Source organism: Xylona heveae (assembly GCF_001619985.1).
Source record: "Xylona heveae TC161 unplaced genomic scaffold L228scaffold_3, whole genome shotgun sequence".
NCBI classification, from domain to species: domain Eukaryota; kingdom Fungi; phylum Ascomycota; class Xylonomycetes; order Xylonales; family Xylonaceae; genus Xylona; species Xylona heveae.
Genome location: NW_017264195.1, coordinates 2,502,881 through 2,529,166, shown reverse-complemented (window position 1 = coordinate 2,529,166; position 26,286 = coordinate 2,502,881). Strand labels below are relative to the sequence as shown.

Below are 26,286 nucleotides of genomic sequence, written 5' to 3'. Positions count from 1 at the left end.
GAATATATAATACTCTCATGCTTGGACGCATTTTATATGTTGATCCTGACATTTGCCCGAGGATAACACTCAATCGTATTTCCCATTTGAGGCTGCGAGCCGAGAGCGAGAGCGAGAGTTTAACTTAGTGAATTCAAAGTGCGAGAACCTCCAACATCCCCAGACTAAATTACGGCCTTTCTCTTCCCCGGCCGACTCGTCCCACGCCCTTGACTGGTACGAAACCTATAGCCCTCCGAAACAGCCTTTTCTTACGGCAACTCTGTCAATCCTTGCTCCGGATTGTCGCGAATACACTCCTATTGAGCTTTCGGGGATCCGTTTGCCCTTGTCAGCCGGATCTAATTTTGAGGGGCCGCTTGCCCGCCCTCGAGAAAATTCCACTCCGTCTGCTATTGCGAGGTTGCTCAGCACGCTTCAGCTTTCTTGCTGCGCCTGTTCGCTAGGAAACGGCAATTTTCATTCTTTCCTGGCTATTTCACATTGTCAAATTGCGGATTGTACACTCGACCAACCTGTCGTCTCGTGACTGCATCGAAGGGAGATTGGGTACACTTAGACAAGCACTATGGCAGCGGTTGCTTCACAACAGCATGCAACCCCCGCCGGATCTCGCTCAGGGTCGTTGGCAAACGGCGGAAATGCGGTCGGACATAGCAATGGTCAAGGGGATTACCCCCAAACAGAGTCTCCTGGCGCAAACGTCGCGCCGGCCCCCGCCCCGGCAGTAGCTGCCTCGAAGAAGGGAAAAGCAAAGAAACCTGCGGATCCCACTGAAACATCGAAATTGCTGGCAGCGAAGATATCACAACTCGAATCCGATGCAGCGGGCGAAAAGGACCAGGAAGCTGAGATTGGTATGTTTTCCCTTTTCGAATCTGGGTGCGTCGACACAAGGAGTCATGGCTGGGAATTCAATTAGCCCCAGCGCCTCTGTCATGATTCATTGATCATTCCTGGCTCGTCCCTATTGGTAGTGCCTTGTCTGTGCAGCCTCAAAATGCCACAAGCCTCGATTGACATTTCCCCCGCCTTCACTAAATCTCTTGCTTGCATGCCACTAACTGGTCGTCATGTGAAAACAGAGCGTGAAGTTAAAAAGGCCAATCGTGACCTTTCAAATCTTCTTTCCAATATTGAGTCACCCCTTTCTCGCTTGGAGGCCGTCCAGAAGAAATACACAGAGCTTCTTGCGGACATGCGCAGACTTGACCGCGAACATGTCAAGAACAAGAAGAAGGCCGATCAGCTGCAAAAGGAGAAAGACTCCGGAAGGACTGAGCTGAACAAGACCATGTCTATGAAAGAAAAGCTGGAGAAGCTATGCCGGGAACTTACTCGGGAGAATAAAAAGATGAAGGTGTGTTTGGGAGAAAGATTGTCAGAAAATGGTTTGGCTTGCTAGACTGCTGACATGTCTTGCTTGTACAGGAGGAACATAAGAGGCTTGAAGAAACGGAGAAAAGGGGCCGAGAAGATCTCAACGAGAAACTCGATGGCATGCTGTGGGAAGTTCGGGAAGTCGTCAACCAAAAGGAAAACCCACAAACTCAAAAGGTCAACATGGAGGCTGACGAGTTGTAAGTACTTGGTGCACCTCGGATAAGCAAAATCATTTGCTCACAATTCCCATCTCAGATTCCGGCAAAAGTTTAAGTCATTTCTTGAACAGTTTGAGCTTCGGGAACTCCAATTTCACTCGCTGCTTCGCACCAAGGAATTGGAGGTGCAGTACAACCTGGCAAGATATGAACAGCAAAAGAAGGCTGCAGAGCAAGAGGCCAGTAGATCACGGGCGCTGAGCAGCCAAGTATCGACGTTCTCTCAAACGGAGACGGAACTCCGAAGTCAGCTAAATATCTACGTCGAAAAATTTAAACAGGTGAGACTAGGATAACCACGCATGCGCTTGCAACATGACTGCTCTTAGACTGACCCGTTATCAGGTTGAGGATACGTTGAACAACTCCAACGATCTATTTCTGACTTTCCGAAAGGAAATGGAAGAAATGTCGAAGAAGACAAAGAGATTGGAAAAGGAGAACCTCAATCTTACTCGAAAGCATGACCTGACGAATCGCAACATTCTCGAGATGGCCGAAGAGCGCACACGTGTCAACAAAGAGTTGGAAATGCTCCGCAAGAAAAACGCCAATCTGGAAAAGCTCTGCCGTGGAATGCAAGCTCAGGGGCGTGGACAGGTCCCTGTCAATACCGCTACGGCCGAGATTGAAGAAGGCGAGGATGATGGGACTGAAAGCGAGTATGAATACGACGATGAGGAGGATGAGGAGGGCAGCGAAGAAGGCGAGTATGATGAAGACACCGAAGAGGAGGCCCTTCATGCCGCTCCTACCTCGGAACGGCCGCCAACATTTGGTCCCGCCCCGCCTCCACCTCCACCTCCGCCGCAACAGCAGCAGCCTTTGCCTAATGGTCGTCTCCCTGGCGGGGTGGCTGCCGCGGTTAACGGTGCCAGGTAACAGTCGAAGGATAGACAAAGCATTAAGATCGAAGTGCTCTACCTCTGGACTGAATTACTTTCTTGGTCTATTACTTTGTGCTATTATGTGTCGTCCTTCGTTTCCTATCAACCTAACCTCAGTGAGTACATTGTACTCCTACTGTTAAATATCAAAAAGAATCCAAATATCATTCAAGCATCAAATCTGCGCCACCATTCCCATTTCAAGTACCCTTTTCTCTAGAATTATGCCGCGAACCTTTTCAAGGAGAAACTGTAGAACGTGACCTTAAGAATCGAATTGAGCATTCAATGAAATTCACGAGGGAGTTAATATTGTGACATGGGTTGTGTCCTTCCATCTCACAATTTCGAGCAAGTTTGCACAAAGGATCTGTAGCTGCTTCAATTGAGTCTTGTTTTTGTCTCTGATCTTTTGAAAAAAATCCTGCTCTTTATGGTACACTTGCCTGAGCTTTGCTCTCCTTAATAAGATAACATATCGGTGTTTTCGTAGGAAACTGCTGATAAGCACGCCATTATTTCTTTCTTGGTTGAGGTTTCTAGCTAATGCCAGGCTTTGCATTGGTATTCAAGCATCGTAATGGCGGGCACACCTGTTATCTGAATCAGTAATGCGTACTTTACTGTGCGCTTTTCCCATGAGACGTGACGTTAGGACGATTTGACCCTGTATCCCCGCATAGGTGATAGCGAATAGTGCTTAACCGAGCTGGTTAAACCGGCACCACTTTACGCGCTTGTCGCGTATCGCGTTCTGTTAGGGACGCGATATCTACACGAACAATACAACAGATCACAAAATTGGTATGTGCTTGGCACAAGCATGGCAGCGAAAATGGCTGGTAGCAGAGATGGAGAGCTTCTAAGGGCACCGGGGTGAGCATGAAATTCTTGTAATCATCTCTATCTAAACTAACAATTGCAGGGAGGAGGAGTTTGTTGCCGCGGAACGCAAACCCTCCTCGTACAATCCACTTCATTCATTCGAATTAGCTCGGGGGGACCAGAGACACTACCAGCAGCAATATGGCGACATGTACTTCCTTCGACTTGCAAAATTGAAGCCAGCTGTTGAGGAAGTTGCTAGCGAAGCTTGGGAAGGATTTCAGGTACACCATTTCTTTGACTGCTTTGTTATTTGGTCTGACTGAAATTTGGATAATAGATAGCCGGCGATCGAGTGCGGCGTGTAGAGCGGGTCTTGGACGTACGACAAGGAGAGCTATGTTGGGTCGTGGGTACTGTTTACATGGACATGCCCTTAAAGCCGAATATTCTGGACGATATTTCTAAAGACGTGAGTGATTCTCGGTTTGCTTCGAAAAATGCCTGCTAACGTGCGCAATGCGAATAGCATTGGATATCCGCTCCTCCTCCACGTGAGAAATTCGTATCTCCGAATGGTTTAGATCAAATCATGCTCGAAGACGAGTCTGGTCGGCTTCGAATGATAGGCACACCATTACAATCGGAAATGTTGGTGACGGGATGTATTATTGCCGTGATGGGCACGGAAAACGCCAATGGCGATTTTGAAGTTATTGATATGAAGGTGCCCGATCTTCCCCGACAACCGCAGCGATGGGAGCGAGACGATGCCGAAGCTGTCACTGGATCCAAAAACAAGACATCAGAGGCAAGGACATCAGGGAATAGGGTGGCTCTCATAAGTGGACTCAGTATTACTGGGGAGGAAGAGTCTGGCCTTCTCACAGAAATGCTCATGGAATGGCTGTTGGGCGAAGCAGCTGGTGGGGATGAGCAGGCCTCTACCACTCAGATTTCGCGTCTGATCATTGCAGGCAACTCGTTGGCTGAGGCATCACCAATTCCCCCAAGAGATGAGCTCAGCACTAAAAAGACGAGCAAGAGATACGGCTATGACTCCTCGTCTTATAATTCAGCACCGACGACGCATCTTGATAATTTCCTTTCCACTCTTCTCCCATCTATCCCTATCACACTCGTTCCGGGTGCCTCCGACCCGGCCAACGTTGCTATGCCCCAGCAACCTCTTCATCCTGCACTTTTCCCGCATAGCCGGGCATACGCAAACGCGCCAGCTACAACTGACGGACCTTGCTGGTTCGACCCTGTCACAAATCCGTGGGAAGGAGACGTGGACGGATGGCGACTCATGGGCAATGGTGGGCAGCCGATTGATGACATTTTTAAATATGTGCATGATGACGACCGGCTTGTTATGATGGAGCATATTTTACGGTGGAGATGTGGAGCACCTACGGCGCCAGATACACTTTGTAAGTTTCCACCTTTTCTAAGATATCCAATTGCAACCTGCAATTGTAGGAGCCGCACTGTTTATCCTAACATTGTCCAGGGTGCTATCCATTTCAAGACAAGGACCAGTTTGTCATCGAAGAATGCCCTCACGTGTATTTTGTCGGGAACCAACCCAAATATGATACCATCGTCATTGACGGACCTGCTGGACAGGCAGTCCGATTAATTGCGCTGCCTAAGTTCAGTGAAACGGGCGAGGTCGTTCTGCTAGATATGGACACACTCGAAACAGAAGTTGTGAAATTCGAGGCTATCAACGAGAAATAAAAGACCAGTCTAATGGAACCTTGAAGAACTGAAGCCTTTACGCCTGCTCTTATGGACAACAGAAAGCGTTGGCAGAGAGTTATTGAGCCGTCCAAGGCCTCCAAGCTAGTCTTGGCATTTAAAGGCATTGGCCAGCATCAGCGCCGGTCTTTAACGACTGGCTCAGCTACAGACGACTTCGGAGTCGAAACTTTTCAGATGCACCCGTCTGACGGATAGCGCTTCGTAGATATGTTTTTTCAGATACTTGAATTGAAAGTCTGGAAGCACTTTCAACGACAGGCATACGAAGATGTACTCATATTTCAACCTCTTCTAGAAAATATTCATGGAATTATTCAAGAATGCATAATACGCTGAAATATGGATTTGAATCATTAAAATATCTGTATATGAAATGGCTGCTCATCTTTGCCAACATACACGGGACTGCTTATCACGACTGCGCTATCAATTTAATTGGACAGGGCTGTCGCAAAATGAGCCGACACTCGGGAGCGATCTTCGCTTGATCGCCAACCGAAAGCAGACCGAGGAACCCTTTTCTCCATTCTCTTTTTGCATAGATCAAAAAATGATAATAAATACAAGCATTGGTAATACTTCTTTATGATGGAAAACATAATTGAAGACTGACCCCTAAGTTTTCAGCAATAAGCACATCTAATGTTCTCCTGGTGCCGTACCAGGAACATCATGTGCCGACATATCATGAGTGGATGAAAGACGAGGTGCGAAATACCAAAACTTCACTCGATCATCTCTTTACCACAATCCTGAAAATGAGAAGGATAAAATATCTTATTTAATGTTTTGCATGACGAAATAGGATATTCGAGAAGCAACCGCATCAGAGCAGCTTACATTAGAGAAAGAATATGGCATGCAACGCAGTTGGCGCAACGATGCGGACAAGTTGACCTTCATCACGTGTTTACCAAAGAATGATTCTTCGCTTTCCTCACGATCAAAAGATGACGAGAAGTCTCAATCTATATCGGCCAAAAAGGATGATTCACCAGATCGCATGGTCGGGGACGTCAATCTGTTCATCTCCGAACATGAGGAGGAGCTTGACGAGGAAGCCGACGCAGGTGTTTCAACACAAACTGACCAGCACTTTCGCGCAATTGGGGAGCTTGAGTTAATGATAGCATCAAAGGCGCATCAGGGCACCGGTCTAGGACGAGCAAGTCTACTGGCTTTTCTACGCTATGTAGTGGATAACCAAGAGGGGATTTTGGCTGAATTTTCTGCGAGTGTTGATTCATCGAGGAAGGTAAAGGTACCGAAACAATTCGAGTATTTGCGGGTGAAGATCCATCAGTCCAATGACAGAAGTATTGGACTATTTGAAAGCATAGGGTTGGAAAAGATCTCCGAGGAGCCGAATTACTTTGGAGAACTGGAGCTTCGACTGCAACTTGGAGATGGCAATGAGCAGCAAAGCGGAGAGAAAGTTGCGACTGTAAAGGACAAGGTGGATATGTTGATGAGAAAATATGGCGTTGAAGGCTTCAGAGAGCTGAAGTACGTTGATGGGCTATAGAGATCTGCTCTGATAGGAGGAAGGATTGATCCTGCCGGGTAAGAGAAGAAGACTTTTGTATCTAGTGATAGACCAGAATTATTGAACGTATTATGGCATAGTTATTGAGTCAGTCAATGGCTTAATCCTCCTCGCATTTCCTCGCCATGTTTTAAGATGGAGGTGTTGCTAAGCTTATCAATCCTGCAGTTGAGAGAACAGGTAAAGGGCTGTTTAAAGTTTGATACCCACTTAAACATTTATCACTGTACTAGGTGAGAGTCTTAACTATGGTTTACCCAGGTTTAGAATGTTCCCTAAATACAACCTTAGAAAGCCCCCGAAACTCGTTCAGTCTTGCTCTACTGCAGTAACAGAGTGGCCTCGACCAAAATCGGGAAATCGAATACTGTTAAAAGAGACCCAATGATCGCTCGTGACACCTATCAGCAAGCCTAAGGTCTGATTAAAGTTGCCACATGCTCGAAACTTTGCTCGAGGTTGGTCTCTTGGCAAGAGTCTCTTACCGGTTTAATTGTGTCAGCCTTAACCGGAGAGAGTTATCTCCGTCTCACCTTTGGCCGGATTCCCCGCTAAATCTCCCCACGCTGACTGTTTCCAGTCTAACCGAAAATCTCCACCATTTTAGTGACGACATGCTGCCGTAGGGATTGGGCCAAACATAAATAAGAGTCCATGAACGTGACTTTTTGATCCCGAAATACTTGTACCCAGTATTCTGATGGATTGTGAGAGTCTGTTGAGTTATACCCGTCAAACCAATTTGGTGCGGAGTCGGAATAAGAACATCGACAAATTATGGACCATTTGATCCTAGATCCAGAGAATGTTTTGCCTCCCACGAGGGACCATCCGCCCTCACACCCGCACCGACAGAGTCTACCTAAAGCAAATGTAACAAAATTACATCCAACTGTTTCTGGAAATGAGAATGCCAGTATTTTCTTCGTGGGGACTGCAACGACTGTATTGTAAGTATAGTCATTCTACGGATTTTCTTCAGCATTGGAGCTTACTAGACTCATGCTCTGTTGTGATTTATATGTTTCTATGCTCTCTTAATGTGCTCCTTTATATTCTTCTAATAAGGCGGCTGACTATTTGCTCTTTGCTGACTTTGTTTACAGAGAATGGCAGGGGATACGTATCATGACCGATGTACCTCCACCTATTTCTCCTGATTCCTATTTCGAACCGAGAAACTCTACAAATCTGATATGAAAGAAATATGTAATGAAATGATCAGCTGATGAATTCCTGGTAGCCCAATTTCCTGCATGCTGGAGACCATGTCCATTTGGGCCCTGGAGTGAGTTATAACCCCGTATCATTTGGACTTTCCTCCACAGTTCTCCCAAATATTAGGCATTCATGAAATTACCTGCGGAAATCTCTTTTTTCTATATTGTTTCTCCATTAAAGCTCGAGACTTTTTTCCTATCTGACGAGCACGCTAGGTCACAGGCAAGCGTGTCACAAATCCCGCTGTAGATTTGCATGACCTGCCGCGCATTGACGCAGTTTTGCTATCACATTATCACGCGTATGGAATGGAACAATTTCGACTGTTTTTCTAGTTATTAACCTTTTTGCAGGGACCATTTTGACCGGCAGGTTGAACAGTCCCTACGTCGGGATTTACCTATCATTACGACGCCCCATGCCAAAGAACATTTGACTTTCCAAAAGTCTCGTGAAGAATCATTTTCGCAGGTCTATGCTCTCGATTTCTTCGAAAGCATGATGCTTGATATCGCACCGGGAGTGCAAGTCGGGGATGTCGCCGAGCATAGTAAACCTGCGATCAAAGTGACTGGAATGCCAGGGAAGCATGTGCCTTCGGGCGTGTTATCAAGCATGAATGACCTTTTGCAGGCGGTAAGTACTAGGACTAGCTTTCAGATTAGAGGCGGACCTGATCAAGAGGACGAACTGATTGATAGTTTGTTGGGAGTCGTTGGGACAGTGTTAATGGCAAAGACATGAGAATCTAACATATAATTCTAGGTTCCGCCAACAAATGGCTGGATGGTCGAACTGGGCGTTGACAAAGGACGTAATAGGATCGATTCGACTTTTGAATGTGGATATCGGTAAGTATCCATGTCCCCGTTGCTTTGGGAAGGCATCTACGCAATGGAATAAACGGCTTGCTAAGAGCGTAGAATATACATCTCTGGAGACACTTTAATGGTGGATGAGCTCAAGCAAATCCCCGAACGATACAAGGGGCAGAATATCGACCTCATGCTGATTCATCTGGGCGGAACAAGAATTCCATCGCCGTCAGTTCCGCTTTTGATGATTACAATGGATGCGAAGCAGGGCTTGGAGCTGATAAGATTGGTCAATCCGGATTTGACAATTCCCATTCATTACGAGTACGTCTGGTCTCGCTCCTTTTTGCATTTAAGAGCTGGGGGACACGAACGTCGTTCAATACTGACCCCGGACGTTCCATTTATAGCGATTATGACGTATTTCTGTCGCCTCTGGCAGACTTTAAGAAGGTCATTGAAGAAGCTGGATTGAATGACAAGGTGGTGTATTTGGATAGGAAAGATGAATATCGTTTCAGGGTGAAGGGTTGAAACTGCGTTGATTCCAATGGTTCGAAGGACCGTTTTCTCCCACGCAACAGGTTCATCGTTGAGAAAGCTGGACAAATATACAGCGGGCATCACAATATGACTGATGTTGAGTATTAAACAAAAACATTGCTTGACAAGCCCATTGATATCGTATTCAACGAATGCGCCTAATTGACATGATCCTCACGTGCCGTGTCACCGACAGACGTTAAGGTGATGCAGCCCAACCCAAATTTTATTAGGAAACTCATTTTATTCGCTCCATCAACAGACACAGCTATGAAAACGACATCTCATTTAAGCAATGTGCTTGCCCTTCTGGTTCTTCTTGGGGACGTCAGAGATCGAGAGCGCTGTAGTTAGGTTGCCGTTAGCCATTTTGATTCCTCCAATTCATTCGACATTGATATCGCGTATAATATCCATATGTTCAAATGCGGGTGTTGGTAGCGGGAAATAACGTACAAGGAGGCAAGCTCTGCTTAAGCTTCTCGGCCTTGTCGGCGTCCTTGAGGACCAGAGTGTAGAGGTAACGCTGGCAGCGGACCTTGAACTTGATCTGCTGGGTCACGCGGTTGCGCTTGATGCGGGCAGCTGTAAATTCGCAATATCTCGTCAGCACTTCTGTAACAAAACCCGCCATTCAAAGTATATGCTCTGCATTCTCCTCCCCCAATATTTTTCTCATATAATTCCCCCTCTTTCCTTGTTTTCTCTTTCCAAATCAAATTTCCAAAACTCCAATGTCTCGGCAAAATCCGTCATGTCCAAAAACTATTCCAGGAAGTGTAAAAACGGTAGGGAAAGCCACATACAGGAGGCATCCTTGCGCCGGCAGATCTCAATGAACTGCTTGATGTCGGAGATCTCGGAAGGCATGGTGAATGATGGATATGCGACCGCGTGAGGTGTCGGGTTGGGAGGGAATTCGTGAGCGGACTGGCCAAACGTTCGAAAGTCGGTCGTCGGTCGGGTATCGCCAATACTACCGCATGTCCTCGCATTGTGGGTTTAGGGTTTCCGAAGCCGCCAAACCCTTCTGATTATGTAATCATCTCCCGGGGGTGCTCTAGCCACGTGGCGCTTGGGCGTGGCGCAGCTGTATCGACGTATGTCTGCCTGATTGCATTTCAATTATTTTTTCGATTCTAAGCTCTAGTATCATCACGCGTAGTATATTTATTCTATAGTTGGGTTTTATCTGGCTTTCATCAGAGCTTGACCTAGTGTTCGGATTTGGACTTGAAAGTTCTACCTGGTGTTGGCTCTACATATCGTCGTGGAATAAACAAACATTCTGCCTTGATAAATACGACATCATGCCTACACAACTCGACCGGGCACTACAGTCGAAGGTCAGTATCTATGCCTTCCCTACAGCTGCATGGTGTCTGCTGTCTGCTTAGCTTTAACGACTGACTGGATGAATCACTAGGGTCTTTTCGTCGCATTTACTGGCCTTGTGACAGCCGTTGCAGCATGGTCCATTTGGGGCAGTGATATATTCCCAGCAGAATCTGATCCCAAAGGAAGTATGTATACTTCGAATATCTTGAAACATCTCAATTTAATTAAGTAAAAGTCTGGACTCTATACGTATGCTAACTTTTTCCAAAATTAGATCCGGAGGATTGGACCACAACTGAACTCAGAAGATGGCTTGAAGCGGTCAGAAGATTTTTCCATTTTTGATTAAGTTGCGCCTAATTATACAGACCTTTGCGACATTTGTTTGAACGTCGTCTTTTGCTTGATTTATATTTATTGCTTTGCTGGCATTGTGGGACTTGCCCCTTGACTGACTAGGTCCATTTCAGAGGAAGCTTCACCCTGATGCTCGAGCAACTCGAGAAGAGCTGATTGAGAGGGTGAAAGCCAATATGCGAACGCCACCTCGACCTTGAGATTCTTCTCTTCTATTGTGGCTTGTTAGAATTCAGCTTGTTGGAGCGCTTCGCGGCCGCTTTTCAACTTTTGCCACATTGCGTGTGAACCGAAAAGCCAACCGGGTTTCATGGCGTGGTAGAAACGGACATTTCTTTGGCCCTATTCATTTTGCAAGCATCATTCCTTTGCGTTTTAGGGAGCGTGGGTATAACACTGGAAATCGGACGTCAATCACCTAACACCCCAGCTTGTTGTTTACGGTGGCACACCCTCCTTGGGTTTATATATCCAATCTCACTTGCAGGAATATCATACTGTATAGCCTCGTTTTGAAGTATTTTGTTGAATAATTGTTATCAAAGGGTATATATGTCTTGTTTCAAAGTATATCAAATTTCAGACTTTTGGGACCATTTCCGTTTCTTTTTATACCCTTAATAAAGAAACCCCACAACTCCAGTGCCATCTAAACCTTTCGAAGAAAAATGCAATCGCTGAAAATGCCAATAATCTCCTGACAATACCAATATCCGACTATACCACCATTCTAAAGTTTTGGCTTTGAATCAGCCAGCCCTTTACACTTTTTCCGCGTCCCTTTATAGCTGCAGCTTCTGGGTTTGGAGCAAGAACGATTGTCTCGCTGAAACCGCGGATCGGTCCATCTCTCAGCTCTCCAAATCTAATATAGCCGCTGACCATGAGTAGGATGGTCATATTCTTTCCGGACTCTGGAGGCGCCGTCTGTGCACCAGCGGTCACGAGACTTGGATTTAACACTTGACAGTCGTAGCATTGTACGTCGTAGAATACTGGAGGCATTTGATTCTCGAACATGGCCTGGAAGTCGGCGGCGGTTTGTATAATGTTTCCGTTGAAAACGATTGCCGGGATAGGTTTGCCGTCGGGCATGGCGGACGGTGCGACGTAGTAAGAGGCGAGAGTAGACCGCGCATTTTGCAAAGCCGGATAGTATGATTCCACGAATCGTTCAGCGGCTGCGCATTTACATTTTGTTAGCCAGAGAACTGTGTGTGCAGGGGTGATAATGATGCAGTGACTGTACCATCAGTCGAAACTCTTGTTGCGACATCAACGTTGAGAGCCGTCATGGTGAGTATGATTCCTCGGTAGAAATGGATTGAGAATCCGACGTGTGAAATATATAAGAACCCACGCTTTTCTTGCGTGAAACCCTTGCGCCAGTGTAATGAGATGATGGCGGGGGAAAAGTTTGGATCTGCAGGTCCCCAAAGTTTTTGAAGTGATTGCGGGATGCGCGGGAACTAGAGAAGCTTGGACCACCTTGAATTTCCCTTGTTGCTCAGGCCTCTTCTCACAATTATAACTTTGATCCCGCAACACGCCGAGAGTCGACAACCCTAGAGCCATGCCAACCACGGCATTGAGATTGAGTTCAAGGGCGCAATCGACTTGGACAAGATCTATATGGCGTCCCTCGCCATGGGTCTGTCAATCATGCCAACAGCAAACCGGTTACTCGCGCCGACGGTTTGCGACGGCTCCGCCAGCGCCGAAGCGTAAACCATCTTACATTACGACGCCCATTTTCTACGTCAATGCCGGTTTGTAATATGATTCTGGAAGTTGAACTCTCAGTTCTGACGAAAAAATAAAAGCACCTCATGTCGGGCACTTATATACTATGGTGTTGGCGGATATCCTAAAACGATGGCAATTACTTCAGGGCAAAGAGGCGCTGCTCTGCACAGGCACGGATGAACACGGGATGAAGGTATGTTAGATTTCCACCTGATGTGCATAGTACATACTGATATAATATACTTTCAGATCCAAAAAGCGGCATCGCTTGCTGGCAGTGATCCCAAGCCGTTTTGCGACAAGGGAGCAGAAGTCTTCAAGGTACGCTGAAGACTGGCAATGCTCAATATCACACGGACACTTACGCTGTATAATTGAAGGTTTTGGCCGCGCGGGCAGGAGTTGCCAATGACCACTTCATCCGAACGACCGATCCGGACCATGTTGAAGCCGTGCAATATGTCTGGGTACGTCTTGGCAGAGACTATGAAGATTTTTGAAGGACAGGACCTAACAATTGAAAAAGCGCATACTGGAGCAACGCGGATACATATACACTTCGAAGCACGAGGGATGGTACTGTGTCAGTGACGAGACATACTATCCTCAATCGGCTGTGCAATTGATTGTCGATCCTGCGACTGGGCGAAAAATGATGGTATGCTCGCGTCAGCGAATAAAGACCTCGAGAACTCTGCTGTTTCTAACAAAGGACAACACCTAGACCTCCATCGAAACGGGAAAAGAAGTGGAATGGACATCCGAACTAAACTATCATTTCCGACTTTCCGAGTTCAAAGACCGCCTTCTGGAACACTACCGCCAAAACCCACAATTCGTTTTACCTGCAATCCGGATGAACGACGTGGTGCAAGCCGTGTCCTCTGGTCTCGAAGACCTCTCTATATCCCGACCCGTGGAACGGCTTACTTGGGGTATCCGCGTGCCCGAGGACGAGTCTCAAACCATCTACGTCTGGCTCGACGCACTGCTCAACTATCTCACCAAAGCAGGCTACCCTTGGGCTCCCGGCCAAGAAACCGCCGGCGGCTGGCCCGCAGACTGTCAAGTTATCGGAAAAGATATCGTTCGGTAAAGATACCTGCCTCTCTCCCCTCTCCCCTTTTCTCACGCCAGTCTGTCAAATATCATTGCTAATCACTCCATTATCAATAGCTTTCACTGCATCTACTGGCCGGCATTCCTCATGGCACTGGGCCTCCCCCTTCCTCGTCAGATCCTTACCCACGCGCACTGGACACTGGGCCACCAAAAAATGGCCAAGTCGACAGGAAATGTCGTCAACCCTTTTTTCGCACTCGATCGATTCGGCGTAGATCCCATGCGCTATTATCTCGCACATGAAGGCGGCATTGTCGACGACTCCGACTACGGCAACGAATTCATCATTGAGCGCTACAAAAAGAGCCTCCAAGGCGGCCTGGGCAACCTTGCCAGCCGCATCGTCCGCGGCAAAGGCTGGAACGTGCGTCTCGCTGTCGAGCATGCCGCTGCCGGGCGATACAACGACCTCCCTGACCCAGAGGGCGTCAACCAGTCTCAGCAAAACACCATTGCCGCCGCGCCAGCGATTTACAAGGAAAAGCTAGACGCGTGTGATATTAGCGGCGCATTGAAAGCCGCCATGGAGATTATTTACGAGGTACGACCACCCCTTTATCTTTTTTTCTTCCCTCCTCTGTCTTCTTTCTTTCTCCCTGGCTCTGTCTTTCCTTTCCCCGCTCTGCATATTCAATCCCGCTTCCCAAGCTCAATATAACTAACCGCCATGTTTTATCCAGACAAACAAATACATTCACCGCACCACGCCATGGGCCCTCGCGAAATCCATCAAACACTCTTCCTCTTCCTCTCCTTCCTCTCCTTCCTCTCCTTCCTCTCCTTCCTCCTCTTCTTCCTCTTCATCCTCTTCATCCTCTTCCTCGTCTACGTTCGACACCCCCGCATCCACTCTCCCTGCCGCAATCGAAGAAACGTCCCTCCATCTGCACCGCACCATCTACCTCTGCGCCGAGGCGCTGCGCGTCACCGGCATCCTGCTGCAGCCATACATGCCCACCAAAGCCGCGCAGTTGCTCGACACGCTGGGCGTGGACGACCGCGCTCGATCGTTTGACGATGCCGTCTTGGGCAAGGATGCAGACTATGGCGCGAGTAGAGTCAGCCTGGGCAAGGGCGTCGATGGCGTGCTTTTTCCGCCGTTGACTAGTGAGTCTTAGTCTTGCATTATGTGTCCTGGTCGCTTTATGTCATGGTTCCGCATTTATGTCTTGGTCGCATCATGTCTTCCTTGGTCGTATGTTGAATCCCCAAGGTAATGCAACTACAAGTTGACTTTTATGGAAACCTATGTATAATAGTTTTAGTCTTTTTTTTTTTTCTGTATATTTAACGTTACTTTTTGTTTTTCGTGCGGTGGGGGGGTTTTTTTTGGCATCTCCTCTTATCCTTTTCGCATGTCTTGGATGTGCACAATACACAATCCGCAATGCGGATGTCAAATGCAAATGCAAATATAAGGTATATAGACATACACACAGAGAGACATATATATAAGTATATATATATACAATATATAAACTTTTATTGGAAAATGTGAAACTGAAACAGGGCGTAAGATACGCTGCGTCTGAGAAGATCTTTATGGGGACAGAAAGGGAAAGAGAAAGGAAAGGGCAAAAGGGGAAAGGGAAAATGAGAATAAAACGCCAGTCCTCCAAGACATAAAAAAAAAAAATAAAAACAAACAGATCAGTAAACAATAATAGAACGAACGAACAAAGACGAATCTAAATGTATCGGACAACCCTAATCTAGAACAAAGACTATGCAGTCTGAATGACGCCTTCTCCGCGATTGATCTGGACTCTACGATCTTCGCCGGCAGAAAGGATACCGACAGCCGGATCCCAGGCGACGCCAAAGACCTTGACGCCTTCTCCGCCGACGACGGTAGCGTTCGCATTGGCAGCGGTTTCCTTTCTCGACTCTCGAGGAATGACATAGACGCTTTCGCCGACGGATTCGCCTGCGCCGACGCCGTGGGTGAGCAGGTTCTTCGTCGTCGATCGGACGTCCCACACGCGGGCCGTGCCGTCGTGGGAGCCGGACAGGAGGCCGTACGGCGAGCTGGGGTCCGCGGCGAGAGAGACGATGGCATTGGCATGGCCGCGGAGCGTGAGTGCGGAGATGGAGGCCGCGGAGTCGCGAGGATCAATGAGGGTGATGTGTCGCGCGGACGTGCCGGCCGCGAGAAGGTGCAGGGACGGCAGGGCGGTCAGAGAGAGCAGAGAGTGGGCGGTCGTCCGGGTAGAGACGGGGGCGGCAGTGGGGTTTGTCAGATCCCATGTGCGGAGAGTGTGGTCGAGAGAGGTCGAGTATGCGACGGTGGAGTCGGCGGGGGAGAAGATGACATCTGAGACGGGTGCAGTGTGGGCGTGGAGCAGGCCGAGCGGGCCACGCTGGGGGGCTGAGACGGCGGGACCGGGGGCGACCTTGCGGCGCTTAGAAGATGAAGATGAAGAGGTGGTAGAGGAAATGAGAGAGGATGGGGCGGCAGGAGCGCCGGACTTGGTGGTTGACCAGATTCCAACCGTGTGGTCGGCGGAAGCGGACAGGATGCGCTTCGAAGGAGCGTGCACGGCGAGAGCGTCAACGCTCGATTTGTGCCCGTAGAGCTCGAGAGCGGGCTTGAGCGTGTTGTCGGCGGTGTAGTTCCATACACGCACGGTGCGGTCAAGGCCGGCCGAGACAATCTGGCTGGGGGACAGGAATTTGGCGGCCTTGATTGAGTTGGAGTGACCGCCTTCAGAGGGAGAGGGTGATGTTGCGAGAAGCTGAGACGATGTGTTCCACACGCGCAAGAGGCCGTCATAGCTGGCTGATAGAATCCGCTCTTGACCTGGTGCAACGGGCGCATCGGTGGCCCAGGATGCAGCTGCAGACTTGGAGGAAAGGACATCGACTGCGCTCACCCAGTCGTCGTGCTCGAACGAGGCAATGTGGGAAGGAGGTACACGCGCACGAACGTATTCAAGCGTAAGTGTCGTCTCAGCAGAGATTCCGTTCGCAGTCAGGTATTCATCGAGCGAGGTGCGGAGAAATGTGCCATTGATGAGGAATTCAAACGGGACAGGCTTTTCAGATTCAAGGAGCGTATTGACCAGTGTTGAGAGCGCATATCGTCGGAGTCCTAGAAACAGTTAATAGATTTTTTCTTATAGAACAATGCCGATTGCTCCTCGTAGAGCATGTACGACTGCTCTCACCTGTTGAAACCAAGATTGGTCCAGAACTCTCTGGTGGGAGTGCAAGGTCGGCATCCCGCGTTGTAAGACGCACCCGAACCTGGGTGGTCGAGTCCTGGTGAGTCTCTGTCTCTATTGTCGACATAATTTCTGCTATAAGTTGTAGGCCTGATGGCGAAAGCCTACGTGAAAGCAGAATTGGGAGATGCTGAAAGTGTTGCGAATCTATCCAAAGAACAGCAACAAAAATATCAAAAGTTGGGAGTTTCGGTCGGAACTTTTTGCGGCCTGGCGCCGATGGGATAATCTAATCTTATATTCTAAAAGATCTGATTAGATATTACGCGAGAAAACGCTCGAACCATTTTCGCCTGCTTCGTCTAACTACCTAACTCCTCGGAACTTACTCTAAAGGCGTGTGATGTCTCATATGCTAAGCTCATTGGATTCAAAGAATCTATGGAATTTTAAAGTCATTAAAATCTCATTTCATTTATCATTCGTACAACTTGTCGTAGAAAAAGTAGAACATAATAATAGTAGTCAAACACGCTTAAATAGAAAAAAGGGCCCATTTCCTTTTCGGGCAGGTAATCAAGGGAAAAAAGTAGAATCTCTAAAAGCTTCCAAAACCATACACATCACATGAATCATATCCTCTACTGAACAAGCTTGCAAATCAAGTCCTGGCTGGTGACCGAGTCACCCTCCTTGACTTGCAATGATCCCACCTTGCCGTGGTGCGGTGCGGAGATGATCATTTCCTTCAGATGCAGTTAGCATTAATACGAGAAACAAAATAACAAAGGTAAACATACCATCTTCATAGCACTGAGAACGGCAATAGGATCGCCCTTCTTGACCTCAACACCCTCCTGCACACGAACTTCCACAACGACACCAGACATGGGGGCACCGACTTGGCTCGAGTCGGACGCATCAGCCTTGGGGCGGGTCGCATTGTCCACAGCGGCCGTCTTGTCGTCGACGGTGACCTGGCGAACCTCACCGTTGACCTCGTAGAAGACCTCACGCTGGCCAGTCTGCTCTGAGAGCGGGCCGATAGCCAAGAGCTTCAGGATCAACACCTTACCCTTTTCAAGCTCAACGTTGAATTCCTCGCCAATCTCAGGCTTAGACAGGAAGTAGCGGGTGGGCAGCACGGTCAGGTCGCCAAACTTGGCCACAAACTTCTGCCAATCTTCGTAGACCTTGGGGTACATGTTGTAGCTGGCAACGTCGCACTCTGAAGCACTGCCGTACCGCTCGCTGAGCTCGAGCTTGATCTTGTCGTGGTCCATGGATGGCAAGAAAAGACCAGGGCGCTTCTCCAGCTTGCGGCGGCCACGGAGAGCCTTGGTACGGAGCGGCTCGGGGAAACCGCCATAAGGCTGACCCATGAGACCCTCAAAGAATTCGAGCACTGAGGCCGGGAAGTCGAGCTGATCGGCCTTTGCGATGACGTCGTCGTAGCTCAACTTGTTCGAGACCATGAACTGAGCCAGATCTCCAACGACCTTGGAGGTGGGAGTAACCTTGACAATGTCGCCGAGCAAGTCGTTGGCGGCCTCGTACGCCTTCTTGGTCTCCGACCACTGGGAACCCAGACCCTGCTGAGAAGCCTGGAAGATCAAGTTGGTCAACTGACCACCAGGGATTTCGTGCTCGTAGACTTCAGGGTCAGGGCCGGTAAGACCAGCCTCGAAAGGAGAGTACAACAACCGAAGCTGCGCCCAGTAGGTGTCGATAGCGCGAACAGCTGAGCTATCCAGGCCGGGGAAGAGAGGAGTGCCCTCGAGAGAGGCAAGCAGGGCACCAACGCTGGGCTGCGAGGTCATTCCCGACATGCTATCAGTGGCCGTGTCAACCACGTCGGCACCAGCTTGGGCGCACGCAACCATCGAAGCGACACCCGTACCAGCGGAGTCGTGAGTGTGAACGTGGATGGGGAGGTCAGGGTATCTCTCACGGATAGAGCCGATGAGAAGGGTGGCAGCCTTGGGCTTGAGAACACCAGCCATATCCTTGATGCCCAGGACGTGCGTGCCCATGGCAACAATGCGGTCGACCAGGCTCAGGTAGTACTGGAGGTTGTACTTCTTCTTGGGGTTAAGCATGTCACCACTGTAGCACATGGTGGCTTCAACCACACCACCAGCCTTCTTAACAGCTCGGACACCGACTTCAATCTGGTCGATATCGTTAAGAGCATCAAAGACACGGAAGATGTCCACACCGTTCTTCTTCGCCTGAAGGACGAAATGCTCAATGGCATTGTCAGGGAGCCTATATCACAGAGATTAGCCATGAAAAAAAAAACTTTGTAAATTACTCCAGAATCATGGAAAAGGGGTGCTTACGAGGAGTATGCGACACCATTGGCGCCTCGCAGGAGCATCTGGAAAGGAATGTTGGGAACAAGCTTGCGCATGCGTCTCAGACGGTCCCAAGGGTCCTCATAGAGGAATCGCATGGCGACGTCAAAGGTAGCACCACCCCAGCATTCCAAACTGTAGGCGTTGTGGTAGGCGTGGCTGGTCTCCTTGGCAATGTTAAGGAAGTCAATAGTACGAACACGGGTGGCCAGCAGAGACTGGTGAGCGTCACGCCAGGTGGTGTCCATGATCAAACAGCCCTTGTTCTGGCGAACGGCCTTGGCAAATGCCTCAGGTCCCTGCTCGACGAGGACCTTCCGCCAGCCTTCAGTGCTAGGTGCGGTAGTGTCGATAACCTCGCCAGCCTTGCTCTTGAGAACGGGCATAACGATCTCGCCCTTGAACTTGGGCTCGCCAATCTGGCCCTTGATGCTGCTGCCATTGACAGCGACATCACCAAGGTAAGCCAAGAGCTTTTGAGCACGGTTTTGGCTGCTCACAAGAGCGAACAGCTCGGGACTGGTGTACAAGGAGAAGAGATTAGCATGGACACGGCCAACAATTAGCGGTCCTTCAAAACTTACGTATCGTCAATGAAAGTGGTCCAGCAGGTTCCGTCGATGAAAGTGGGGTGCGTGAGCAGCGAAGCCAAGAAAGGAATGTTCGTCTTCACACCACGGATACGGAACTCAACCAGGGAACGGAGCATCTTTCTCCGGGCAATCTCGTAGGTCGAGCCGTGGCAAGTGCACTTGACAAGCATCGAGTCATAGTAAGGCGTAATGATGGCACCAGCGAATCCGTTACCACCGTCCAATCGGACACCGTTACCGCCCGAGGAACGATAGACTTCAATTTTGCCAGTATCCGGAGCAAAGTTCTTCGTGGGGTCTTCCGTGGTGATACGGCACTGGATGGCGAAACCGCGGACGGAGATTTGGTCCTGGGTGAGGCCCAACTGCTCAAGCGTGGCACCGGCCGCAATCTGGATCTGAGCCGCGACGATATCGATGCCAGTAATCTCTTCGGTGATGGTGTGCTCGACCTGACTGTTAAAGGAGAGAAGATCAGCTTCTTCGTTCAAACGCTCAGAAAGGGCTTCCTTGCGAGGGCAAAACCTTACATTCGGGGGTTGATCTCAATAAAGTAGTAACGGTTCTGCTGGTCAACTAAAAATTCAGCCGTACCAGCGTTGCGGTAGTTGACGGATTTGGCGAGTCTGACGGCGTCACTGAGGAGAGCATCGCGGGTCTCGCGAGGAAGGTCCTTGGCAGGAGCAAGCTCGACGACCTTTTGGTGACGACGCTGAACACTGCAGTCACGCTCGAAAAGGTGGATGACGTTGCCCTGGCTGTCACCGAGAAGCTGGACCTCAATGTGCTTGGGTTTGTCGAGGAATCGTTCGACGAAGACAGTGCCGTTACCGAAGGCGGTCTTGGCCTCTGAAGTTGCACGCTCGAAGGCGTCCTTGAGCTCGGCAGGGTCGCGGACAACACGCATACCACGACCACCACCTCCAAAGGCAGCCTTGATGATAATGGGGAAGCCGTACTCGTCGGTGAAAGCCTTGACGTCCTCGTATCGCTCGACGGGACCGGGAGTACCAGGGACAACGGGGACATTGCAATTGATGGCGAGCTGACGGGCCGAAACCTTGTCACCCAGACCATCAATGGTCTCGGGGGAGGGACCAACAAACTGTACGGCAAGTTATTAGAATTATCGCAAGATTGCAAAGAAGGTCAGTTCGATTTTCTAGACATACAATCATGCCGGCGGCTTCGACCTTGCGGGCAAAGTCTGCGTTCTCCGAAAGGAAACCATAGCCTATCGGACATTGATTAGCAAATCCGCTCCAAATCAACGACGTGGAAAAAGCGACATACCAGGGTGGATCATGTTGACACCGTGCTCGAGCGCAATCTTGATAATTTCATCTCCGGCAAGGTAAGCACCCACGGGGGTGTACTGGCCGCGCTTTCCAATAACATAGGCCTCATCAGCCTCTGCAAAGTTGCGGAAATTATTGTTAGCCACGATAAAAACTGATTTAGTAGATTGTTCCGAATCTTACTCTGTCGGTGAGCGCCGAGACGGTCCTCGTAACTGTAGTCGTGTCAGTTGAGTTTACAAATTTATATTAAGACCCATCTCTCCTTACCTGAAGACTGCGACCGTGTGGAGGGAGAGCTCGTGGGCCTATACAAACAAAATTTGTCAATCACAAAACTCCGGTAATATGGCCAATTGGACAAATCCATGTCTCAATTCTGTGTTCAAAAATTTGGGGGATTGCTTACCGTTCGGAAGATCTGCGTGCGTTCAGCGTTAGTGGTACTGTTTTCGTAAGGTTCTCAGCATTCTGGTATGATGTAACGTACTCGAATCGCTGGACACAACAGTTAGCCCCACCAGCTCAGCCATTTGGCATCACACAGTAGAATAGAGATACTTACGAATTTCTCCACGGTTGGCAACTGTATATCGTAGAAGCAGAAACCTCCAGTCAGCTAACATGTTCAATCGTCTCCAGAATGACCTTTTCCTCGCGGGGCTCCCGCCGGTGGTGCTCCACGGAGATTTGACTGCTTACCGAGAATCTTCTTCACTTTCATGATAGAAGAATTGGCCCGCAGACGGTGGTGCACCGAGTGCTGGTGCTTGTTACCGATGGTGCCCTCGAGCACCTCGGGCTCATCGTGAGCAGGACCCATGGTTGATGATGGCAGAAGCGGAAGCCTCAGAAAAGACTAAGAGGGTCGATCGACCGCGAAGGCCAGTCGTCGCAGAGAGAGCAAGAGTCTCGCGACGAAGGGGACTTCACCAGAAGTGGTCGATGGAAGTTGGAAGTGTTAAGTATGAATGGGGAAGAGTAGGGACGGGTGAGGATAGAAGAGAAGAAGGAGGACGAGAGCCGGTAGAAGAAGGGCTGGGTGGTCGGAGGTGAGGGAGAGAAAAATAAGGCGTCAAGCGGTTAGGAGGGTACAGCTAAGATATGATATGGGTTTGAGGATCGCGGCGTTAGGGGCAGAACGAAGAAGGCTTAGGATGACGGCAAAAAAGGCAGTGTAGGGATCCGGTTCTGTTCTCAAGATGGCATGGGGCGCGCGCGGTCAAGAGAGACCAAAAGCAACGCAATCCTCTCGTTGTTTGCTGCTTCTAGAGGTTTAGACTGGCAAAGAAGGGCCCAGCTAGCTTGTAGCTACGGTTCGTGACTTGATTTCCATACTCTAATCACGCACGCTACTCAAGTCACTCATTCAAAATCAAAGTCACTCATTGGATTTTTTTTTTTTTTGCCGCTCTCATGCTCATCCGCTCGTACGTATTCGTTTGATCGAAAGAGCGGCATCTAGCAAATTGGGGGGGATTTACTCGCAAAAGCATAGTTTGTAGGTCATTTTTGGCTTTAGTGTAGAGGTAGGGGTGGGGGAGCAACAACGTGCATACTGTACTGGAAAAAGAGTTGTTGCCCCTCCACTCCACTTTCCACTCCACTCAGCGGTGCCCCTCGACGCATTCCGCCGGCACCGCGGACAACCGCGCGTGGCAGAGCAACAAGGTAAGGTACTTTTTTAGTTGCGCAGATACAACAACGCAACTATTGGACGGCACGGTACAGCAGGTACCGCTACTCGCTCGGATTATCGGCTGGGGGATGGTTGGTGGGGGAAGAGTACTTGGCGCATCAGGTGTGTCGAGGGAATTGGTCATGCAACTGGGGGCCGCCCCAGAGGTACTCACCTCTCTCCACCATCGACACGAGCAAAGTAGCGGTACCGGATGAATCATCACCTTCCTGCCTCACCTTTCTCTCTCACTCATCAACGCCAATTCGACCTGTTCGGTACACCAAACTTCCCATGGGCCGGTAATTACCCCGCGCTAAAATTCTACCCACCGCACGATGATGAAAAGGCCAAAGATAAGCAAAGACCCTCATGAGAAATTAAAAGTGAAGGAGGAAAATAATAATCCAGACTAAACAAGCCCTATCCAGTAGTTAATTTTGACACTTATTTTTTTTTTTTCCTTTCTGGAATTGATCCGCCATGTGCTACCTAATCATCCATACTGAATCGGCGGCCAAGCCGGAGGGGAGCTGATTTCCTTCTTACGTCCCCACTCCCAAATCCTCGCAAGGAAGCTCAGTGCCGAGATCGACCTGGTCAGAAGGATGGCTGTACTCAAGTCTCAAGATTGATCGGCTGGTTGGGGAAATATTTGGCGGTGGGGGATTTCTGGGATGACGGCTAGTTCTGGTCTTGGCTGAGCGGTAAAAAATGTTTGACTCAGCGCTGCCATCCCTCAAAATACAGAGGTTACTCCGTACAGTAGAGAGTGATCTCCCCAACCGACAGCAATTTCTGGGGCAGCGTAGTACCTAGCACAGCAAAGCCAAGCTTGCCGTCTATGAGTTTACCGGAGTACAGCATCATCCTCAGTAGATTTTCAAAAGTCGTTCCATTTTCGACACAAGCGAGCTCGACTCATTCTCACCTCACCATAACCTCACCTCCATCCCCGAGCTTCTGACAAAAAGCCGCCTGAGAAATCAGCTTGCCAACAACTGACCTTATATGTCTGTGATGTTTCATCGCCTGACCTTGCTCTACTACTAAATTTGACCGTCATTTGATGTGTGTGTGTGTGTGAAAAAGGCCCGTTTCATATGCATAATTAAAGCAATGATTTATCCGCGGAGATGATTTGGCATGGGCACCTCTAGTCCTCCATATTATTATGACCCATCCAATTCAACGACACCAATTCCCAGAAGAGAGGATGTACAACCAGATGCTCCTCCGGTCTCGGCTGGGCATCTAATCTCCTCTCCTTGATTTTTCTTCACCCACGACGGTCCTTTGCGCTCGAGATTCTGTTGCTCGTTTTTCTGTCAACCCCCCGCAAACGGACCATGGCAGTCCCACCTGGCTAGTGAATTTCTCCATCGCGTCATTTCTCATCGGCCCATCAACCAATCTTTTTGCTTCCATTAATCCGCCGTGTCTTTCGGCCATTAGATCCGATTCACTAGAATCCAACTTTCTTTACCAGATTATTTCTACATAATAACAGATTTGCCCACCCTTGCACTCCATTGATGCGGCTTCGTTTGTTCGGGGCCGATTCCCGTGGGAGACTAAGCGGCCTTATCAAATTGGATTGTAGTTTTATTGTCAAATCTTCCGTTTCTGATACGCCGAAACCCTTGCTGCCTTTGGTGGGTGGATCGACCTCTATACAGTAGTAGCATCTTGGCTGCATCTATCATGTACTTTTGTACCACCTCTATCCACCGAACAACCAGCTTATTTCTGTACACGAGTATTTCTGTTGATCACCACTCGATCTACGCACCTTGTAGTACGTAGTCGTAAGGTAAGTGGTTCAGGCAGCTGCCAGGTCTGCCACCTTTTGGGTTCGCCTAGTGGTGGCGTGCCCTGTTCAGCACTGCAAGTTAGCCAATCTTGGCAATATGCAAACAGCTGTTCCCGCCAATCACCACATCACCATTCATCTACCATCAACGCACACCTTCAGAATCTATGTATCCTGCAGGGAGGTGCGTCAATCGATATCATGTACTCGTAGTCCAACTATTGAATGATGCTTTGTCCTACTCGACACTGCAATCACCTTAGGCTTGAGCCATTGTAATCTCAATCTTGGTATCGCAACGCCAAGAATTGGACATTCTACATATATTCATCAGCCACCTACCGCTGATCAAGCCTGCTCGCGACGATTCAGTATGATAGATCAGGGCACCAATGCTCAGTCTAAGTTAGCAGACAGATTGACTCTAATTGCCTCAATGCACTATCGGTATGCTTTTCTGCGTAGTACCGTAGTACGAGTACTAGGCTATAGCAAATGTGGGAGAGGTATGAACGCGCACCACACTGCATCACCTTGTCCTCAACCCCTGCTCGGTCCATATTTATCCGCATCTCTGTTGCTCCCATAATGCATGATCGACAGGGCGGGCCGCATTAACGACGGGATTGACGGGACATCCAGCCGGGGCCTTGGATCATCTTCCGGAAGCCAAGACTGGAGTGTACTCTATTTGATGCAATATCCTGCATCATAATATTGCGTGTTACGCTTTACTTCTACTCCGTACTCATTTCAGTAACCACCATGGCTTGGCATACTGCGCTCATAGGATGGTCCAACGTCTCAGCAAAAAGCAGAGCACCAAAGGAGAAGATATTGCTATTCCTTTCCACCTAAATCAGCCCAATACACGCGTATTAGCAATCACAATGTCCTCCGTGATATCAGTGTTCCCTCAAAGTGCTGCTTGAGGTTCATTGTGAAGCGTTATGCCATAGCTAAGGTATTATGTACTCCGTATATTACTTTTATGCACAATGACGTATACCCTTCGAATTATGCTCATTGACTACTGGGACTGCGTATCATCAGCTTATCCCGATCAATCGCTGCGCCAAGAACCAAAGAGAGGACAGCAAGGGAAAACGAGTACAAACAGCCGTTCATTCTGACACTACCAGATATACCATGTACAGTACATTTACAGGATCTGGCGATCGTTACGGAGGACTACGAGTGATGAGGCATTATCTCCATGATTCGCCTCCTCCACGGCCCACTCCCGTGCTCCGCGGCAAGACAACCCCATGTCGCCATTCTCCCCACCCGTACCATGTAGCTGACTACGATAGTGCTATACAGGACCGACAAATCAGTTTACGGAGATACGCTGCTCTTTGATCAAAAAGCCAATAAGATAGTTATATTCCTGCACAAGACTATACTCCAGGGTGTACCGTAAATACCTCTAACTTGGCACTAACCGTAAGGAAAAAGGCGCAATGCAACATCCACCTATCCTGCAAACGAGCCACGAACACGAAAAGCACATGGCAAAAAAACAAGCATACCCTTGGATTACCATACGAGGACATGGTGATGCTTATTCCAAATCGTCCTGCAACGAACACTCCGGAAACTCGGCAGTGAG

At 48.9% G+C, this 26,286-nt stretch overlaps 10 protein-coding genes across 10 annotated transcripts; 6 read left to right on the top strand and 4 right to left on the bottom strand.

Moving 5' to 3' along the window:
- The first annotated feature begins 1,350 nt into the window (after positions 1-1,350).
- On the top strand, positions 1,351-2,633 carry L228DRAFT_103667 (hypothetical protein). Its single transcript, XM_018328875.1, has 3 exons — positions 1,351-1,580; positions 1,639-1,882; positions 1,947-2,633. The coding sequence occupies exons 1-3, from the start codon at positions 1,501-1,503 to the stop codon at positions 2,481-2,483; spliced, it is 861 nt and encodes a 286-aa protein (XP_018190307.1). The 5' UTR covers positions 1,351-1,500; the 3' UTR covers positions 2,484-2,633.
- Positions 2,634-3,283: 650 nt separating this feature from the next.
- On the top strand, positions 3,284-5,358 carry L228DRAFT_228821 (hypothetical protein). The gene is made up of 5 exons (XM_018330481.1): positions 3,284-3,364; positions 3,414-3,597; positions 3,654-3,785; positions 3,843-4,749; positions 4,830-5,358. Exons 1-5 carry the CDS (start codon positions 3,312-3,314, stop codon positions 5,057-5,059), a joined length of 1,506 nt encoding a protein of 501 aa, XP_018190306.1. The 5' UTR covers positions 3,284-3,311; the 3' UTR covers positions 5,060-5,358.
- A 269-nt stretch (positions 5,359-5,627) lies between these two features.
- On the top strand, positions 5,628-6,661 carry L228DRAFT_245754 (hypothetical protein). The gene is made up of 3 exons (XM_018332243.1): positions 5,628-5,655; positions 5,711-5,790; positions 5,889-6,661. The coding sequence occupies exons 1-3, from the start codon at positions 5,634-5,636 to the stop codon at positions 6,606-6,608; spliced, it is 822 nt and encodes a 273-aa protein (XP_018190305.1). The 5' UTR covers positions 5,628-5,633; the 3' UTR covers positions 6,609-6,661.
- Positions 6,662-7,341: 680 nt separating this feature from the next.
- L228DRAFT_245749 (Metallo-hydrolase/oxidoreductase) lies at positions 7,342-9,339 on the top strand. Its single transcript, XM_018332242.1, has 8 exons — positions 7,342-7,579; positions 7,736-7,766; positions 7,873-7,917; positions 8,066-8,151; positions 8,204-8,486; positions 8,616-8,701; positions 8,774-8,989; positions 9,076-9,339. The coding sequence occupies exons 1-8, from the start codon at positions 7,407-7,409 to the stop codon at positions 9,197-9,199; spliced, it is 1,044 nt and encodes a 347-aa protein (XP_018190304.1). The 5' UTR covers positions 7,342-7,406; the 3' UTR covers positions 9,200-9,339.
- On the bottom strand, positions 9,140-10,181 carry L228DRAFT_245747 (putative 60S ribosomal protein L38). Its single transcript, XM_018332241.1, has 3 exons — positions 10,015-10,181; positions 9,665-9,793; positions 9,140-9,552 (listed from the first exon to the last, which is right to left on the bottom strand). Exons 1-3 carry the CDS (start codon positions 10,076-10,078, stop codon positions 9,497-9,499), a joined length of 249 nt encoding a protein of 82 aa, XP_018190303.1. The 5' UTR covers positions 10,079-10,181; the 3' UTR covers positions 9,140-9,496.
- A 145-nt stretch (positions 10,182-10,326) lies between these two features.
- Positions 10,327-11,603, top strand: L228DRAFT_281790 (hypothetical protein). The gene is made up of 4 exons (XM_018335916.1): positions 10,327-10,554; positions 10,635-10,731; positions 10,821-10,867; positions 11,017-11,603. Exons 1-4 carry the CDS (start codon positions 10,519-10,521, stop codon positions 11,101-11,103), a joined length of 267 nt encoding a protein of 88 aa, XP_018190302.1. The 5' UTR covers positions 10,327-10,518; the 3' UTR covers positions 11,104-11,603.
- On the bottom strand, positions 11,485-12,302 carry L228DRAFT_259917 (NTF2-like protein). Its single transcript, XM_018334212.1, has 2 exons — positions 12,153-12,302; positions 11,485-12,084 (listed from the first exon to the last, which is right to left on the bottom strand). The coding sequence occupies exons 1-2, from the start codon at positions 12,196-12,198 to the stop codon at positions 11,621-11,623; spliced, it is 510 nt and encodes a 169-aa protein (XP_018190301.1). The 5' UTR covers positions 12,199-12,302; the 3' UTR covers positions 11,485-11,620.
- A 174-nt stretch (positions 12,303-12,476) lies between these two features.
- Positions 12,477-15,093, top strand: L228DRAFT_281788 (methionine-tRNA ligase; the record flags this gene model as incomplete). Its single annotated transcript, XM_018335915.1, has 8 exons — positions 12,477-12,672; positions 12,727-12,842; positions 12,899-12,970; positions 13,030-13,116; positions 13,176-13,307; positions 13,374-13,741; positions 13,826-14,312; positions 14,452-15,093. The coding sequence occupies 8 exons, from the start codon at positions 12,477-12,479 to the stop codon at positions 14,887-14,889; spliced, it is 1,896 nt and encodes a 631-aa protein (XP_018190300.1). The 3' UTR covers positions 14,890-15,093.
- A 202-nt stretch (positions 15,094-15,295) lies between these two features.
- On the bottom strand, positions 15,296-17,144 carry L228DRAFT_228809 (ribosome biogenesis protein ytm1). The gene is made up of 2 exons (XM_018330480.1): positions 16,939-17,144; positions 15,296-16,862 (listed from the first exon to the last, which is right to left on the bottom strand). Exons 1-2 carry the CDS (start codon positions 17,060-17,062, stop codon positions 15,496-15,498), a joined length of 1,491 nt encoding a protein of 496 aa, XP_018190299.1. The 5' UTR covers positions 17,063-17,144; the 3' UTR covers positions 15,296-15,495.
- Positions 17,145-17,400: 256 nt separating this feature from the next.
- L228DRAFT_245742 (pyruvate carboxylase) lies at positions 17,401-22,433 on the bottom strand. The gene is made up of 13 exons (XM_018332240.1): positions 21,886-22,433; positions 21,749-21,769; positions 21,674-21,681; positions 21,593-21,604; positions 21,454-21,491; positions 21,367-21,398; positions 21,179-21,298; positions 21,058-21,119; positions 20,416-20,990; positions 19,877-20,341; positions 19,278-19,811; positions 17,736-19,203; positions 17,401-17,681 (listed from the first exon to the last, which is right to left on the bottom strand). Exons 1-13 carry the CDS (start codon positions 22,004-22,006, stop codon positions 17,577-17,579), a joined length of 3,561 nt encoding a protein of 1,186 aa, XP_018190298.1. The 5' UTR covers positions 22,007-22,433; the 3' UTR covers positions 17,401-17,576.
- Positions 22,434-26,286: the final 3,853 nt, after the last annotated feature.

Coding starts and splice junctions, on each gene's coding strand:
- L228DRAFT_245749 (XM_018332242.1), top strand. CDS start 7,407: ATGGACCATTTGATCCTAGATCCAGAGAATGTTTTGCCTCCCACGAGG. Junction 7,580..7,735: donor GGGACTGCAACGACTGTATT/GTAAGTATAGTC, acceptor CTTTGTTTACAG/AGAATGGCAGGGGATACGTA. Junction 7,767..7,872: donor GGATACGTATCATGACCGAT/GTACCTCCACCT, acceptor AATTCCTGGTAG/CCCAATTTCCTGCATGCTGG.
- L228DRAFT_228809 (XM_018330480.1), bottom strand. CDS start 17,062: ATGTCGACAATAGAGACAGAGACTCACCAGGACTCGACCACCCAGGTT. Junction 16,863..16,938: donor ACCAATCTTGGTTTCAACAG/GTGAGAGCAGTC, acceptor AACTGTTTCTAG/GACTCCGACGATATGCGCTC.
- L228DRAFT_245742 (XM_018332240.1), bottom strand. CDS start 22,006: ATGGGTCCTGCTCACGATGAGCCCGAGGTGCTCGAGGGCACCATCGGT. Junction 21,120..21,178: donor TGTCAACATGATCCACCCTG/GTATGTCGCTTT, acceptor AATGTCCGATAG/GCTATGGTTTCCTTTCGGAG. Junction 17,682..17,735: donor TTCTCAGTGCTATGAAGATG/GTATGTTTACCT, acceptor CTGCATCTGAAG/GAAATGATCATCTCCGCACC.
- L228DRAFT_259917 (XM_018334212.1), bottom strand. CDS start 12,198: ATGACGGCTCTCAACGTTGATGTCGCAACAAGAGTTTCGACTGATG. Junction 12,085..12,152: donor AACAAGAGTTTCGACTGATG/GTACAGTCACTG, acceptor GTAAATGCGCAG/CCGCTGAACGATTCGTGGAA.
- L228DRAFT_103667 (XM_018328875.1), top strand. CDS start 1,501: ATGCTGTGGGAAGTTCGGGAAGTCGTCAACCAAAAGGAAAACCCACAA. Junction 1,581..1,638: donor AACATGGAGGCTGACGAGTT/GTAAGTACTTGG, acceptor TTCCCATCTCAG/ATTCCGGCAAAAGTTTAAGT. Junction 1,883..1,946: donor ACGTCGAAAAATTTAAACAG/GTGAGACTAGGA, acceptor ACCCGTTATCAG/GTTGAGGATACGTTGAACAA.
- L228DRAFT_228821 (XM_018330481.1), top strand. CDS start 3,312: ATGGCAGCGAAAATGGCTGGTAGCAGAGATGGAGAGCTTCTAAGGGCA. Junction 3,598..3,653: donor AAGCTTGGGAAGGATTTCAG/GTACACCATTTC, acceptor TTTGGATAATAG/ATAGCCGGCGATCGAGTGCG. Junction 4,750..4,829: donor TACGGCGCCAGATACACTTT/GTAAGTTTCCAC, acceptor AACATTGTCCAG/GGTGCTATCCATTTCAAGAC.
- L228DRAFT_245747 (XM_018332241.1), bottom strand. CDS start 10,078: ATGCCTTCCGAGATCTCCGACATCAAGCAGTTCATTGAGATCTGCCGG. Junction 9,794..10,014: donor CCGGCGCAAGGATGCCTCCT/GTATGTGGCTTT, acceptor GCGAATTTACAG/CTGCCCGCATCAAGCGCAAC. Junction 9,553..9,664: donor TAAGCAGAGCTTGCCTCCTT/GTACGTTATTTC, acceptor ACCTAACTACAG/CGCTCTCGATCTCTGACGTC.
- L228DRAFT_281790 (XM_018335916.1), top strand. CDS start 10,519: ATGCCTACACAACTCGACCGGGCACTACAGTCGAAG. Junction 10,732..10,820: donor AGAATCTGATCCCAAAGGAA/GTATGTATACTT, acceptor TTCCAAAATTAG/ATCCGGAGGATTGGACCACA. Junction 10,868..11,016: donor TCAGAAGATGGCTTGAAGCG/GTCAGAAGATTT, acceptor GGTCCATTTCAG/AGGAAGCTTCACCCTGATGC.
- L228DRAFT_245754 (XM_018332243.1), top strand. CDS start 5,634: ATGATAATAAATACAAGCATTG. Junction 5,656..5,710: donor GATAATAAATACAAGCATTG/GTAATACTTCTT, acceptor CTAAGTTTTCAG/CAATAAGCACATCTAATGTT. Junction 5,791..5,888: donor ATGAGTGGATGAAAGACGAG/GTGCGAAATACC, acceptor ATGACGAAATAG/GATATTCGAGAAGCAACCGC.